Below are 16,521 nucleotides of genomic sequence, written 5' to 3'. Positions count from 1 at the left end.
AAAAACTGATTATTATTGTTTTATAAAGCAAACAATGGTAACATCTTTGGAAAAAATAAAATAGATGCTGCTTGTTTAGCATGAAACATTTGCCCAGTGTTTGTGGAGCTTTAATGATGAGAGTGGAGGACAGCAGATTATCACCTAAACACAGTACCATTTCCCCACAAACAGGAAAACCTGGGCTGGAGTAAAATCTCAAAAGAGGAAAGAAAGATAAGTAAGCTGAATGTGGACCCATGTTTCACCTTCAAGTTTCACCTTCACTCTGGAACAATTTACTTAAACACTCTCAGGAAGGCTCAGTGGAATAAAAAGATAAAACTGGCTACATAAATGTCAATGTTTATTCGATCTCCCAGGGTGGTACATGACTTGTGTGCTTCAAATGGATAGAAAAAAACCCCACAACCCAGAAGGGAACAAAAAAAAAAAACCCAAGAACACTGCTGAAGAAAGACCTCAGGGGTTAGGACGTGGCTTTTGAAAGGGGTATATTGTCCACTTCATGGATGCCATCTTTGTCGATGAACCGGGCATTGAAAGAAGTCAGATTTAGGATGAAGCGTTTCTGAAGCTGTTCAACAAAAGACAAAAAGACAAAAGGGATGAGATTCATTCAAGGTTTCAATAAGAGAGAAGAGCATAATTTCAGAGAAACGCTGCTGCACGTCAAAATTTCCACCCTGGTTCTAGTGACTTGAAATATCAGGAACTGCAGTGGCTTTTCCACTGCTCAGCAAGGGACTTGTTTGAGTTTGTTCTCCCTTATAACACTCTCCATGTTGGGGAAACCTGGGCTAGGGAATACAAGGAATAACATTTAAGCAGAGTGGGCTACAGCAGAGGACACAAAGTGTATGTATCAAAAAGATACTTCACACAGAAGCTCTTCTTCCTGATGTTTCCCCAGGTGTTTATTCCCAGTTACATTCAATTCCATCTCTTAATGACAAGGATAAAGACTATTTTCCAACAATAAAAGCCTTGGAGTCTGAAAGGTTATTGACCTTGAACTTTGTCAAATCTTTACCTGTTAGACACCACTTTCCAAGCTGGAAAAGAAGAACACTTAGAAGCATGCACTAGTTAAGAGTAACACAAGTAACAGAAGGATGCTTGCATTATGTTCAGAAGAAACATAAAAGGAAACAGTCAAAGACTGTCTGTATCAATATTATGCTAAGCATGGAAGAAGCAGAAGTAAAGCAATTAAGCTTCAAGTTTACATTCTGGAGGACCTGAACCATGCAAGAGCACACAAATCCTTCTTCTCGGTAGCTATTCCACATCTGGTCACTGTGCACTTACTACCTCAGACAGCAACAAAAGGTGACAAGAGGAACAGGAAAACACCAGCAAATGAATGCAAACAAGCATTCCTTTCTCAGGATCTGAAGTTTGGCAACTCACCTCCTCTAGACATTTTTTTAGGAGTTCCACAGCTTCCTCACGTGTGATACCTGCAAGAGAAAACACCCACAGATTGATTTAATTAGAGGCCATCTCTCTCAACAGAAACTTTATTAAATTTAAACAACTTTTCAGCTGAGCACCCAAACCTCTCCTTCCCAGCTCACAGCAAACGCTTTCCAGATGTACTCAGGATGCCCCGCACCGAAGTGCTCACGCTGCAACAAGCCATTGAGAATCGATTTGTTCCACTGAATGGGAAGCATGACGGAATTCTGCCTCCCATGGCCAGGGACTGGGCTTTGGACAAGTCCAGCCCTCTCTGTCTCTCTCTCTCCTCGAGTTTATTACAGTTTAAATCAGCTCCATCTGTCCCCAGCCGGCTGCAAGTCAGTGACAGTAGGCGGGGATTGGGTTTAGCGCTACGCTCCCTGCTGAGTATTAGTTTTAATAATGGGCAAGGCACGTGTGTGATGCCCCTGCTATTCTCACCCATTAGGATAAGATCCAGTACTCCACAGGGATGACAATCATTTTGTCTCTTTTCACAGGGAATGGTGACAATGGAGCAGTATCATCTCCAAGGGACATGACTAGAAAACAACTAAGCTCTGCGGCTCTCACAAAACTTGTTTCTAGAGTTTGATCCCAACCTGCTCCACTGCTCAGGCAGAAATCCCATTACAACCAATCTGTCTGTTTCTAAATACATTTCTCACAGATGGATGACAGGATTACTAAGTGAACATCTCTATGAGATTAAACTCAGCTTTGCACACAGCAGTAAAGCAGTTTTGCAGCTAAAAACCAAAGATGTCAGATGAACAACATTCCAAGCTTTACGTGTTTCCTCATCTGTAAGGTGGGGACTGCACCCTGCTTACTCCTTGGCAGAGTAAGAACTGCATTGGGAGTGTAAAATAAAAGCTTTAGACAACCACAGACACATACAAGAATTATGATCAACATGCACTAAAATTGTAAACCAAAGCAACCCATTTTCATCACCCTCACTTCACAGATAACCTTGCTATGAGTATCTTTTCACTTGTATGTGTTTAACATACGACACACAAAGCCAGTCCAAGACAAGAATTTGCCCTCTGAAGACTGATACTCTGGGAAAAAAATGTACATGTCATAGCCAAGAGGCAGGCAAGTAGAAGATAAAGTCATCAAACTGTTATTAAAAACAGACTACTAGCAGCTAATGGTCCAGGAAAGCCCACTCATGTTTTGGGCTACATTGAAACTTCATTGACTGTCAGTCTGTTACACTTCAAACAGGAAAACACTTTAAGAAGTTGACCAGTCTCACATTACAGCAAAAGCAGAAGGCAATCCTTAAAGCTACATTTCTTACAGCACAAACTCCAATTTGGATCTGTAGCATCACTGCAATTGTGCTGGAGCAGCTGACTCAGCAAGTGTCAATCGCTCAGTTTAAGCTTTTCACTTCTTAATTGCTGCAGGAGACTTTTCTTCTCCATAGACTCCACTTACTTGGCTTGTAATGGCGGTCAAGGATGCTGAGGGTAAAGAATGCCCCATATCCATGTGCTGCAAAAGGAGCTTTAGCCAGAGCTGCCAGGTAATCCATGTAGTAAAGGGCAGGACCTTCATGGTCATCATAGCCAGCCAGGAGAAGGTTGACATGGTAGGGGGTCTATAAATAGAAATGATGTTTTCATTAAAGCACCCAAATCTCCAAATCCTCACTTCACCTACAGAACAATTGGTGGCACAATCTTTGCCATAAAATGCCACCAGCAACTGCCTCAGCACTGGCTGCAGCAGGTTGTGGATCACTGTATATAAAAAAGAAAGATTAGGTCTTTGGTGATGTGGAATGTATAAGCAAATAAAAACATACAACTCTGATTCTCCTGAAAACTAGTGAGGCTTTTTTTTATTCAAAGCTTTCATGGTACAGTCAAACTCAAGAAAACTTATAATTATGTTTTCACACCAGATTCTTTCATCTTGACATGAAACTGGGGGATTTTTACTGTCAACACACAAGCACAATGTGAACATTCTGCAGTCTGTGAGAACTTCTTTGTTCATGTAGCACACTCTTTTCTCAGTCACACAACTGCTAACCACAGACCATTTCAGCACATATGAAAGCTCACACACATTGCAGGCAGTTACACACAGTCTTACGCTGTCTTGTTCATTGGCAGTGAAGATTTTTATTGCACTCACCAAGTTTCATCTTTAATGTGATGCTAACTCAGCCAGGAGAGTGAAGAAGATCTAAGGAATTGGTTTATTTTTATTCAAAACTGACTCATAAGGCACAGCAACATCACCTTAGCAGTGGCTTTTGGTTTGGTTTGAAACAGTTTCCTTCAACTAGAAACGGAGTATGCTTTAGCTGCTGTCATGATTCTCATTGACATCTTCACCAAGAGCCTATGAAACATGACTGAGAAATAGCTATATCTCAAGCCAAAAGACTTTGTGACCACATTAACAAAACAATGCCTTTTGATTGGGTTGTATTTGCAAGTTCAGCAATGCCTTAGCCATTTCCTTCATGGTTTGGGGTTAGTGTGTTCCACCAGAATAAAGCAGAATTCCCCACACACATCTTCTCCCAAGATGTGGGCTTTCCAGGATCACAAACACGTCTGTACTGGATCATTTTATAGGCCCAGAAGAAGATTTGAGGAATTGTGTATGTTCTTTAAAACAGCTTTTATATACTTCCAATATTTTCATATTTACATAATGTTTCTTATGAAATTACTCATACTAACAGGATCTCTCTTACAATGCTGGAAAGCCTACATCAACAAAGCAACAGAATAAGAAAATATGATGATGCAACTAACAATAGATTAGAACAAGCAAACATAATTTCACCCTAAAGCCAAAGCATTCATTTTATCAGAGGAAAAAGGTCATTTTGATACTAAGCACAGTGAATTTGTACTCATAAAAAACCCCCACAGGATACTCTATCTTCTACTTTCACCAGACAGCAAAAGAATAAAGCAGGCTACAGTTATATATCAAACATATCACTGTGAATTATGTGATTTAATCTTCAAAGCATCCAACAGTGTTTGGAAACAAGTTACCATGCAGCTGTATTCGTTTAATTAGTCTCTATTTCATCATTTATTTATTCTGAAACATCACACAAGTTGATATTTAAGAGCCATGACACAAGATCACTCAAAACTGTGTGACTTTGAATTACCAGTCTTGGCATATGTGAGATACTCAACCATAAATAAATGGTGTTACATAGACTTTAACAAATCTCTAAGCTGTTTTTCAGTTGTAAGTTCTCCTGCTAACAGTCTATGAGACAACTTCTTAAAACTTTAGTGTAAATAAAGTGTCCCCTGTGCCTTCTTATTAAAGAAAGGCAGAATCTAACCATTGGAAAAATATAGATCATCTGTTTACTACTTCCATGACTACCAACAGACATCACCTCAGTGCTGCTCTAGTGGGACTAACATCCAAGCTGGGATGGGGATTCCTTGTGCACCTCAATCCTTTTGTCCATTCCAAAGGCAGCCTTGGCTTTTGTAACTAATTCCATGCCCACAGGTCTAACCTCTTTAGATAACTGGTGTGATTAAAGGGTAACAAAAAAGTGGGTGACTGACACACCAGGGCAGACAAGACCTTTTTGCTTCCAAACTTACCTTTCTATTTGAGGCAATATTTCTCATCCCAAGTAGCTTTGCACTTTATGCTGTTTGATTTAAAATAACTACAGCAATTAGGAGATGTGTGAAATTCTTCACAATTTACAGCTGAAGAGAAGGTTTATGATAAATACCTAAAACCAAGAGGAATGGCAGGGGGAGGCTGGGTGGTGACAAGCAGCACCGTGACATCTGGCGGAAGCCAAAGTCACAGCAAGGGGGAAGGTGGGCGTGAGGAAGCATCCTGCCAAGTGTGGACAAGCAGAAAGGAACTGACAGGCTTCCTTTGGACTTGGGCCAGACCCTATCACCTATAATTAAACATAGCATCCCAACTAGAAACCAAACTTCATCAAGTTTGAGTGAGGAGTGTTAAATGTACTAAACCCAGCACTTGATTTGGCAGAAGAACCAAGTGAGATGCTGGAGCAGGAGCAGAGGAACAGCACCACTCACCTATGCAAGAGCCATGTGGCTGCAAAGCACTTTCTAGGTTGCCTCAATCACAACACATAAACAGAAAACACATAAACAGAAAAAGACTCTTTTCAGATCCTACTCTGGAGCATAAATCCCCTGTTTTAAAATGAGGAGTGTCATGAAAACACACATGTTGACTATTCAGAGAAAGAAAAGAGCATGGTAAGGTAACTGCCTCAAGTTACAAGCCTAGTGTCATTACACTTGATGCTTCCCAGCAAAAGAACAGCTTCGAGGCACAAACAGCCATCCTCAAAGCATCAGGAACTTGGCCCACACGAGCCACAGCGTTCATAAAATCAAAGTAGGGGACACAGGGAGGAACCCAGATGGAGGTTAACACACAACAAGCTCTACTTCAGGCTCTACTATCTGAAATAGGACTGTTTCGGTGGTAGCCACTCACAGACCCTCTGGCCTTCCTCACCTAAATCTCTTCTAAATTATTTTTCCTGCTAATAGTAGACAGTGATGTGTTTTTACCTTATACTTTTATCATCCACGTAATTAAATTAGTAGCCTCCAGGAATCCCCTATGCAATCTAAACAGACACAGAGAGCCCAAGGCAACTCTTCTGGTATCCCACAAACGAAAATGTAACAAAGTTGACCTAGAAGAAAACTCCAACAGCAAGGTTTAGATCATCAAATTCTAAACCCCACAGACAAATTATTCAGTATTATGTTTCTAGAAAAAGAGCTCTCCCTCCAGTAGAGAGATCAGTGTAGTGTGACAGTAGTGTCAGAGTGCTCCAGGGCTTTGCCATCTGCAACAGCACAACATTTTGTCTCCGGTAAACAAACACATCTGCCTTTGCCAGTGTCCTCCCCACTGTGCTGCCCATCTGGAGCAGGTGAGCTGGAAGACAAGGCGTGGGCTCAAGGAGGAGGGGAGACATAGGAAGGATCAGGCCTCAAGGGATATAGCACAGAAGAAGACAACAGTGCCACATCAACACTACATTGTGCTGGCCAAACTTACCAAAAAGCCTCTTGAAGTCCTCCTGTTAGAGGTACTTCAAATCATATGTAAGTAACCAGAAAACAGCTCCAACTCAGATTTGGTATTTAGTGAAAGCCTCGTGTTGCTGTTTACAAAAGGGACTTGTTTTGCTAAGTACATCAAACAGCTTTGCTCTATTAAGTAATTTTCCAAGAAGATTAAACGGATTCAGTGCATTTGCATGAAAACTGACAACTTTATCTGGATGGTAAAGAGGCTTAATTCACTGAGCAGTCTGCAGTGCTTGTGACAAAATGTTTACTGGGCCCAAGGCTGGAATTTCAAGACTACAGTTGTATCAGTTATCGATAAGCAATGTGATAAAGTTATGTTTCACTAAAATATCCTTTCAGCAAACTGGATTCATTGCTAAAGACAGAAGCCGCCACCTTGTCTTTTTTATCCAGATTCCACTCCCTGAAAATGGAGATTTTCCCCTCTAAGCCTTTGTCAGAATCTTTCAGCCATTACTCACTCGACTCCGGAGATAGTCAGCAAGGTTCCGCCGTGTGAAGTTTGCAGCTGCAGTAGGAGACAATTCATAACCTGGAGAAGAAATGTGTGTATTTGATAAGAGTGTGAATCCATATTCAAGTCTCACCTTCCTGGATGTTCCATTTCCAGTTAGAAATCACAAGATAATTCTTTAATGACAAAGTGTCATTTGTTTAACTCCAGTTTATTCTGAAAGCTACAAGCATAAAACAGGTCCTCAAAACGCAGGTAGCTCATCTCTGTGGAGACCACTCAAAGACATAGCTTCAAGAAATCAAACTTCTCTGTGGCCTGAATTTCAGGTTTATCAGGCAAATGTATAACATCTGAGCAGGACAAATTTGAAGAGAAATATTTTACTAACACAGCTATTAGTGTGTCAGTTCTATTACAAATGGTTTAGTTGGGCTTTGGATAAACTTTTTGGTTTATGTTGTATAGTCTATTCTCTATTTATTCATCCTGTTTTCACTGATATCTTTGCTTTTAGTGCTTTGCACTAAAAATGCAGAAATTATTAAAGCCTTGAGGACAGTCTTTTGTACCAACATTGAGCTGTAAGCTGTTCCTATCCATAACTCTGCTTCTGAACCCTCAGTGAATAACTGCTCTCCTTCACTCACCGTTTCTCATTTTGTAGAGCTGAACGTTTTTCTGGATGTATTCTGCGAACTGCACAGTGTCTCCAGCTTCCCCAACACACAGGAGTAAGATCTTTTCACTCATTTTAAACATTTTGTCATGGTCTAGGCAAAGAAAAATAACATTAAGAGCTATGGTCATGAGAAAAGATACCAGCAAAAGACTTGATTCTGACACACTGTCATTTCTTTCAGAAACAAGAAAGAGACTTGGGTAACTACATGATGACCTGAAGCACCACCAAAAGTCTTCCTGAGCAAAGTCTAACATTCAGCATCCAGCAGCTGGTGGCACAGTACACAGACTGTCCAGACACATCACCAGGGGAAGCAAAGCTGAATAATACATGGTGTGTCCTGGGTTCAGGAAGAAGAATTTTGCTCAGAGACCATTCTACTTATTAAAGCAAAAGCTTTAATATAAAGCTTAACTATCAGCACAGAGAGCAAAAACAATCTTAGGAGATCCAGAATCAAGTTCCTTGTCAAATGATCTCCTCTTTCTGATATCTAAATCTAGCAAAAATTAGCAATGTAGGCAAATGAGACTCTTTAAGAAATGGACATTTAAGTATTGATTATAAACTATAAACCAGCCCACTGATGCACAGAAACTCAGGAACACTTTCACTCATAATTGCAGTTTAAAACACCTGTCTCTGTGCCTTCGAGGAAATCCAAGTTGTGATGCTGATAACTGAAGACAATTCTGTGCTCACCAAGGCTGCAGTCTCACCTCATTAGAGCAGATGGGCACTCAGATACTTACAAATTAAAGCAAGTATTAGGAAATACCAATATTCTAACAAATATTCTAATATTCTAGGTTATTGCAACAATGGGCAGAAAAAGATCATTTTAGAGAATTTCAGAGGTTTGATAACCTTCCAGATGTTTTCTCATGTAGAGAAACCAAAACCACATTACAGTTTGACTCATATGCTACAAATTTCACTCAGGCTTTTACTTCTGATATTTCTTTTTTCCCAGGAATCCCATTTTACCTGTCAATTAGACAAGGCCAAGCATTTAATCTCATCTATCGTTATCCCTGTGAGGTTCTTAAACAGAGGTGGTACAGAGGATGGTTTGAGTTAATGAACCATTAACAGGACAGCCTAATACATGGCAGTTATACTGGCTCAAGATTAGAAGCTTTACTCTTAGCTAGTGGCCCGTTAACACCTGAGCTTACTCTGAGTGACAGAGTCAGGCCCACAGCCTCTTCAATGAATAAACCATAAAATGGTGGGGGTGTAAAGGGCCCTGCAGAGCTGCTCCAGCCCCAGCCCCTGCTCAAGCAGGTTCCCCTGGCTCAGGGGGCACAGGAACGTGTCCAGGTGGGTTTGGAAACCTCCCGAGAAGGAGCCTCCACACCCTCCCTGGGCAGCCTGGGCCAGAGCTTCCTCACCTCAGCACCAAAGACGGTTCTCCTCATGCTAAGGTGGAACTTTTAGTGTTCCAGCTTGTGCCTGTTACCCCTTGTCCTGTCACTGGACACTACAGAAAAACGCGTCCCACCATCCTCCTAACACCCACCCTTCAGGTACTTGTAAGTGTAGATGATGTCGCCCTCAGCCTTCTCTTCCTCAAGCTAAGCAGCCCGAGGTCCTGCAACTTCTTCTCATACGAAAGAAGACACTCCAGTCCCCTCAGCATCTTCCTGGCCTCCGCTGGATTCTCTCCAGAAAGCCCTCGCCTCTCCTGCACTGGGGAGCCCACAGTTCTAAAACCTAAACTACAACATCCAACAACGTTTCTCTCCAGCCACCGCGGCCCGCTTTACCAACCTCTCCTCAGACACTCGCAGCACCCCAACCACACACCGGCCGCTCATCGCCGCCGGCCTACTGCCGGCCGGAGCCTGAGGGCACCACACGAGTCCCGCCGCCAGGCCCACACGGCCCACTCCCTCCCCTCACAGCTCCGAGCGGGTCTCCGCGGGCCTTCCGCCTCTCACCGTGCTTCATCCGGACGATGCTGGAAGCCGCCACCGTGTCGGCGGCCACCAGGACGTAGTCGGGGCCCTGAATGCCGATGAGATATTCCATGGCGGCCGCTCAGCCCGCGCCGTGACACAGCGAAGCGCCGGCCCTCAGCCGCCGCGCGCCGATGACGTCACCGCTCGCGAGAGCCGCCCTCCCCGCCGCGGGGCGTGTCACGTGACGCGCCGCCCAAGACTATGGCGGCGGGTTTAGGGCCGTCACCCACCCCCCCCCACCGCGGTTCCATCCCCCGTCACCGGTCACAGGGCTGTTCCTCAGCTCAGGCACAGCTCGAGTTACAGTCACAAACATCCAGCGTGGGGTTATGTTATGACGTGGGACAATAATCCCGAGTCTGGGTCTTGGTCGGCGTTCTCAGTCGAAACACGCCGTGAGGGCTGTGAGGGAGCAGGCGCTGAGGCGGAATGGTGGTCAGCACACTGAACCGGGCTGGCCTGGTGGTCCGGGCTGGAGGGAAGGGCTGGCAGCTTGCTGTGGGGGTCTGAGGGATGAAATACAGCGGTAAAGCTTCCTTGTATGGCAGCTGTTCCTCGGGCAGAAGTTCTTGTGGGGATGGCTGGTGCTCCTGCAGCCTCCGTGTATCATAGAATCAGAGTGGTGGGGTGGGAAGGGCCCTGCAGAGCTGCTGCAGCCCCAGCCCCTGCTCCAGCAGCTTCCCATCGCTCAGGGGGCACAGGAACGTGTCAAGCTGGGGTTGGAAACCTCCTGAGAAGGAGCCTCCACACCCTCCCTGGGCAGCCTGGGCCAGGGTTCCCTCCCCTCAGCACCAAAGGAGTTTCTCCTCCTGTGCCAGTGGCACTTTTTGTGTTCCAGTTTGTGCCCGTTACCCCTTGTTCTGTCACTGGACACGACAGAAAAAAGTGTCCCCCCATCCTCCTGGCACCCAGCCTTAGGTACTTGTAAGTGTTGATGAGGTTTCCCCTTAGTCTTCTCTTTTCTAGGCTAAACAGCTCCAGGTCTCACATGTAGTCAAAGGGAATTGAGCTGTGAAGAGACAGAGGAATCCTAGAAGGGATGGAATGATTTATTTGCTGCCCACCTTTCTGTGGCAGGACTAGCCAGCAGTGCCAGCTGCGTGTGGAGCTGAGCCCCAAGCCACTGCAGGGTCCTCCTGGCAGCTCCTGCTGCAGCCTTTAACTATGAGAGCATGTTCAGCTGGTGCGGAGTCACTTCTGTCACCTCAAACACCATCCCAAGCAGATTTCCCCATAGTCAAAGGAACAAGCCCTGGCTTGGCTCATGGACTGAGCCAATGAAGGATCTTTTTTCCCTGACTGATGTATCCTTGCAAGCCAGCATGGGAAAACTTGTGCCTGTGGATTTTCCTAGCGCCTGATGGCTTCAGAGCTCCTCCATGAGCTCAGGTAGAGAGCTTGGATAGCATCTCTATTTCATCACCTGCCTGGACACCCATTCTGGCAGCTGCTGATGAGCAAATGCTGTTCTCTGTTATTCTTTCCCCTCCCTCCCACTCTCAATCTACTTAAATTTCTCAGGGAAAAAAAAAATATCTTGTGTTAGGTGACTGTGCAGCACTCAGAAGCTTCCAGGTAGGGGCTGTAAGGTAGATAATTAATAATGAGAGAAACAAAACAAACAGCCTGATTGCCTGGACACTGTCTAAGTGCAGGCGCCATCCTGACGAGCAGAGTCACTCCAACTGGCACTTGGTTTATTGATTAGACCCTGCCCCTGCCTGAGCCCCATCTGATACATTCACTAAGTGCAGCTCCACAAAGACTCAGCCCCACTCTAATGAAAGGGGCCACCGAAGCGTTCAAACCCCACAGCAGTTGCTGTAAAGGAGACAGCCCCAGGAAATAAAAACCTCTGGGTGCTCCAGCACGTGGCAAACACCCAACTGCACCTATACCCAGAAAGTCACTGTGTAATGATGAGTACTGGGCATAACCTTTGTGTGGTTTAAAAAATACTCCACATGCCAAAAAGCAACAGCAAATTGTCTCAGGGAAACTGTATAAATGAGCCTAAGCAGCAAATTCACCATTTTGACTGTTTTCCAATTGCCTGTAGCTACACTTGTTAAATTGAGTGCTGCATGCATAAATCAAAACAGGATGTTTCTTTTACCTAACAATGGCCAAACTCTGTGCCAGTGCTTAAGTATTTTCTGTGTGGATCCAATCTGAAGTTTTAAAGGCATCTTTTTTCCCCTCTCTAGATCCCTGTATGCATTGCACACCTATGTAAAACCAGGCTGACTGAGCAGTTCTCTTTTTGAGACCTTTTTTTTTTAAGAAGGTTAACAAAAAATCAACATCTACCATCCTTGTTGCTTTTTATTGGGCCCGAGGGTACAATTAAATGTTCAGTTTGTTATTGAATTTTCTTGACAGATTGAATTTCCCCGTTTAGGAAGCGAGTGTGCAGCCAGCCCACACCTTCCTCTCCTCCTGGGGTGAAGGCACTTCTGACATTGCTACGAGTGTAAGAGGGATGGCAGGAGATCTCTGCCTAGCAGAAATCAGGGAATCTTTACCACCATTAAAGGGAAATTGTCCAGGCTGCAGTAGATCTTAGAATCAACCATGCTTTTGCCTGTTTTATTGACAAGGCTAATGCTTCAGTTATCTATATTTAGTGCTACACAACCTTGGTGGCGTCAGTCTAAGGACAAAAGCTGTGAACAGCACGGGGATGTTAAGCAGCCTGCATTAAACTCCTGTGTACCAAGATACCTGAGATACAATATAGAGTTTCTGATACTGAGATCCTGTATCCAATATAAGGAGACATCCAAAGACTCTGTGGTCCTCTACTAACCTCGCAGTGCCAAGCCCATCACTAGACTAAACCATATCCCTCAGCAGCTCAGCTGTGCATCTTTTAAGTATCTCCAGGGCTGGGGACTGCCCCAGCTCCCTGGGCAGCCTGACACAGGGGCTGACACCCCTCTCAGGGAAACAGTTCTGCCTTAGCTCCAATCTCAACCTCCCCTGGGGCAACTTGAGCCCATTTTCTCTTGTCCTATCACTCATTACTGGGGAGATTGACCCCCACCTCACTAGAGCTCCCTTTCAGATCATTGCAAATTGCTCATGTCCCCCCTTAGCCTCCTTTTCTCCAGACTAAACATCCCCAACTCCCTCAGCTGCCCCTCAGAAGACTTTTCTCCAGACCCTTCACCAGTTTCATTGCCCATCTCTGGACATGCTCCAGCACCTCAGTGTGCTTGTAGTGAGGGCACTGGAGCTGTTTGGGTTGCCCCCAGCTGTGGATCTGACCTGGGCAGTAATTGCTCATCTCCAGTGACGTGGGGCTGACCCTGCTTCCTAATTTGAGATGGTATTTACAGAGGAAAACGTCACAGTCAGTTTATGAGGTGCTGATGGCTCAGGCAGAGAGCCCAGAGCTGAGCAGAAAATGCAGACAAGTCATGACATCAATAGTTGGAAAACAAATGTCCATGGAGACATAAACTGACTTGGCAAACCTTTCAGCACGGCTTTTTCTCCCCCACTATCTTTTTTTACCCCTTTCTCCCACACTACCCATGAGATTTGCTGTTGTTGTTCTTATCTTTGCACAACAAGCTCACTTGTCCCTGTTCAGGTTGTGCCAGGCACTCCTCAGCTGCCTGGCAACGCTGAGTGCAGTTGCTGTCTGACAGGGTGTGTGTTCATGCTTAGTAGACTTACTGTGCTTCTAACATGTGGCAACAGCAATGCACACAACAGAGGCTCCCCACAGGGTCCAGCCCAGGTCTGCACACACCTGAGGCACAGAGACTGTGTGAATTCACAAGCAGGACGGACAGAGCTCTGCCAGTGCAGAGAAGTGAGGGGACATCTGTGGTCAAATGGCCAGGAACAAGCACTCTGCTTGCTGAACTCTGCAGGTTCTACCTCTATCCTTTGATCTAGTGATTCCAAGTCCCTGCTCCCTTTCCAGAAGGGTGATGCTGAGCCCTCCTGAGTGCACTGCCACTGCCAAACCAAAGCTTGGCACTGCTGCTCTGAAGCATCTGGGCTCAGCTTTCTGCTCTTGTCCCCAGCTCACAGGGCAGCCCAGCAGGCATGGGGCTGTGGCATGATGCATGACTGCGGTATGGGAGGTGTTTTTCATTCTAGGCATAGTTGAACTAGTGTTTGCACTGGCTTTTGCCCTTTGCTGTCATCTGTCTCAATATGGAATTAGTAAAGATGATGTTACAGTTACTGTAATGCCTAGACAAGGTTTCCTGCTAGGAGCTCACTGCTTTCCAGAGAAGGATCCTCCTGTTCCTGCTATTTTGGGTGCAGGAAATGAAGGCAGAGAGAGGAGAAGTGATTTAGTGGAGATCACAGGGCAGGTTAGCAGACTGGATAAAAATAGAGATTCACTGAGCTCCACTCTAGCTGCTGGAGCGTGCTGTTTGGATCACACAACCTCAGGATGAACTCTGCAAGGCTTACGTGGAGCTTTGCTCTTAATCTCTCTGTCTGGGCTCCACAGAGCTCCTCAAGCTGACTTTCCACGGGCCTAAACATTCTATATTGAAACTGATTCTCCATAGGGATGGGCAGGGCTAAACCTTGCATTGTTCTTCCCGTGCCCAGGCTGGTGGGCAAGCCCTGGTGCCAGTCTGTCTCTGGTTGTGCCCTCCCCATCAAGATGCCTCTGAGTCAGCAGAGAACAGCTCTTGCTGAAGTTTCAGCTGGCAGAAGTTGCAGAGCCTTTCTTTCACATGTCTGTTTTGACAAAACAAACGTGGTTTTGTCAGTGGTATTTAAATCAAGAGCCTGGCTGTGCTGGGGTGCACAGTGGGCTGTTAGCCTCTCTTTGCCAGGCTTCATTTCAGGTCAATGGCAGCTTTGCAGAGGGGTTGCTGTGAACTCAGGAGGCCCCATTCACCTCTCCAGCCATTCCCCAAGATGAGGTCAGTGTGGACACAGCGCATCCTCCTCACCCACCGCCAGCAAAACTCCTTCCTAAGGCTCCTCATCCTCGCCCAGCTTGTGAGGAAACGGCAGTGTCTGGCAGTGGCAATCCTATGGGCCCTGCTTGCCTGCTCCCAGGCCTGTTGCAGAGTGTTTACCCTCCACCTGTGATGGCAAGAACTGGGCATCCATTGGAGTGTGCAGGTGAAAATGGGTTTGTAACCTGCCGCCTGCCATGTCAATAGAGCTGATTAGCGCTTGTGTGTCTGTGGCAGGATTGATCTTGCAGGTGAGAACGTTTCAGAGACCAGCTGAGGCCCAGCTCCTCTGTGGGATGCTCCTTCCTGAGCAGTTCTGCAGCACTCACCGTTGCATTGGGTGAGAGGATATTCACCACAAGCAGCTGGGCTGGCCAGGGCCAGGGAGTGTTCTTTCCCAGTTGACCCATTTCTGGAGCCTCCCCAGCAGTGCAGAGCATCACAGCTGCTTCCTGCTGTCCTAACTTTTGGTTCCCTCTCCCAGATCTGCTGCTCAAACCTTCTCATTGAGGCAAGGAAGCACTGCAAAAGCTCCATTACACACAACCAGGACAGTGATCCCAGTCTGATGTTTAGTTTTGACTGGGCTGTGACCCATAACTGTACAGTGGCTCCAGAGGGATGATCTATTTCATAACCATTGCTAATTGTAAAATGAAACCATACAAAGAAAAGCTGCTTCAAGTCACTGGATAGGTTGGGTTATTTTTTTTCCCCCTACTGAGGAGACACTAATCAAGAAATCAAAATGTTGAATGAAACAAACACATTTCCCTGGTGCTGAGGGAGATTTACAGGCAGCAACATCCAGCCAAACCTCCCCCCCCCCAGCTCCTCTAGCTCTGTCCTTCTGTTTGAATTCCTTCTGGTCATTGAATTATTACTTTTCTTACTACTTCCTGTGCTTTAAAGGTGGAGAAAACACAATCAAATCATCTCATACTCATTTGGTTAATTACCCATTTAGTTACTTATTCAGTTCATTAAAAAGAGGCTGGGCACTGTCAGCTGGGAGGAAATTCAGAGAGGCAGGCAGTTAGGAGCCAGGATATAGGCTGAAATAGGCCATTACTCCAGCCTAGTGAATCACAATTTATATCCTTTCTTTTTTTTTGCTACATCTGTTTAAAAAACACCCAAGCAACAAAGAAATGAAGAAAAGCATTCAGCTGGAGATGGCCACGGCCTGTTAGAATCCATTTGGGTTTAATCCAAAGCTCTGCACAAGACCAAACCACCTATTTTAGGACTCCTTTTTCTGTGTGTGTGTTCTTGTTTGAGGGGGAAAAAAAAGAGAAGTGCTGCTCTACAGGTCATAAGATGCCTGTAATTATGACCCTGAATAGAGAGAAATGCTGCTTCTTGAGACAAATTCCATCTGACAGTTTTTACAGTACGTTCGTTCAGAGCAAAATGCCCTGTCCCCTGTCACCAGGATTGAAATTATTAAGGAAGACAGACATTTCACTGACAACTCTCCCCTCAGGGGGGAAAATATTCCTTCTGTTCCCTTCTGAAGGTCAGAGCTCACATAATGCAAACCACTCAGAACACGGGGCGTACACATGCTCACACACACGAGGGAGACAACTTTCTCTTTCAGCTCTGGGGAGATTTTAGAGCAGAGAGGAACCCACTTTGCGTGTGTCCCTGAGAATTTGGGTGAAAAAGATGTGCCTTTCATTTCTTTGGTGTGAAGTTCTTACTGTCTTGTAAATTATCTCTCTTTCCCCTGCGTGTAAAACGCATCAGGAGATGGTCATGTGTGCTCACATGTCCGTGCTTGCACTCACATGACACGGACCCAGACGTGGCACAGCAGTCGCTGGCAGTTCCTCTGACAATCTGGAAGCTGCAGGAAAGTCACACTTCCCTGGCATCTGTTTATTCTTTG

At 45.3% G+C, this 16,521-nt stretch overlaps 1 protein-coding gene across 1 annotated transcript; it reads right to left on the bottom strand.

Moving 5' to 3' along the window:
• Positions 1–329: 329 nt before the first annotated feature.
• Positions 330–9,816, bottom strand: PSMB2 (proteasome 20S subunit beta 2). The gene is made up of 6 exons (XM_062014414.1): positions 9,664–9,816; positions 7,686–7,808; positions 7,043–7,113; positions 2,917–3,079; positions 1,414–1,463; positions 330–577 (listed from the first exon to the last, which is right to left on the bottom strand). The coding sequence occupies exons 1-6, from the start codon at positions 9,752–9,754 to the stop codon at positions 470–472; spliced, it is 606 nt and encodes a 201-aa protein (XP_061870398.1). The 5' UTR covers positions 9,755–9,816; the 3' UTR covers positions 330–469.
• Positions 9,817–16,521: the final 6,705 nt, after the last annotated feature.

This window comes from Colius striatus, chromosome 24 (assembly GCF_028858725.1).
Source record: "Colius striatus isolate bColStr4 chromosome 24, bColStr4.1.hap1, whole genome shotgun sequence".
Taxonomy (NCBI): Eukaryota; Metazoa; Chordata; class Aves; order Coliiformes; family Coliidae; genus Colius; species Colius striatus.
This window is presented reverse-complemented; position numbering and strand designations above follow the sequence as displayed.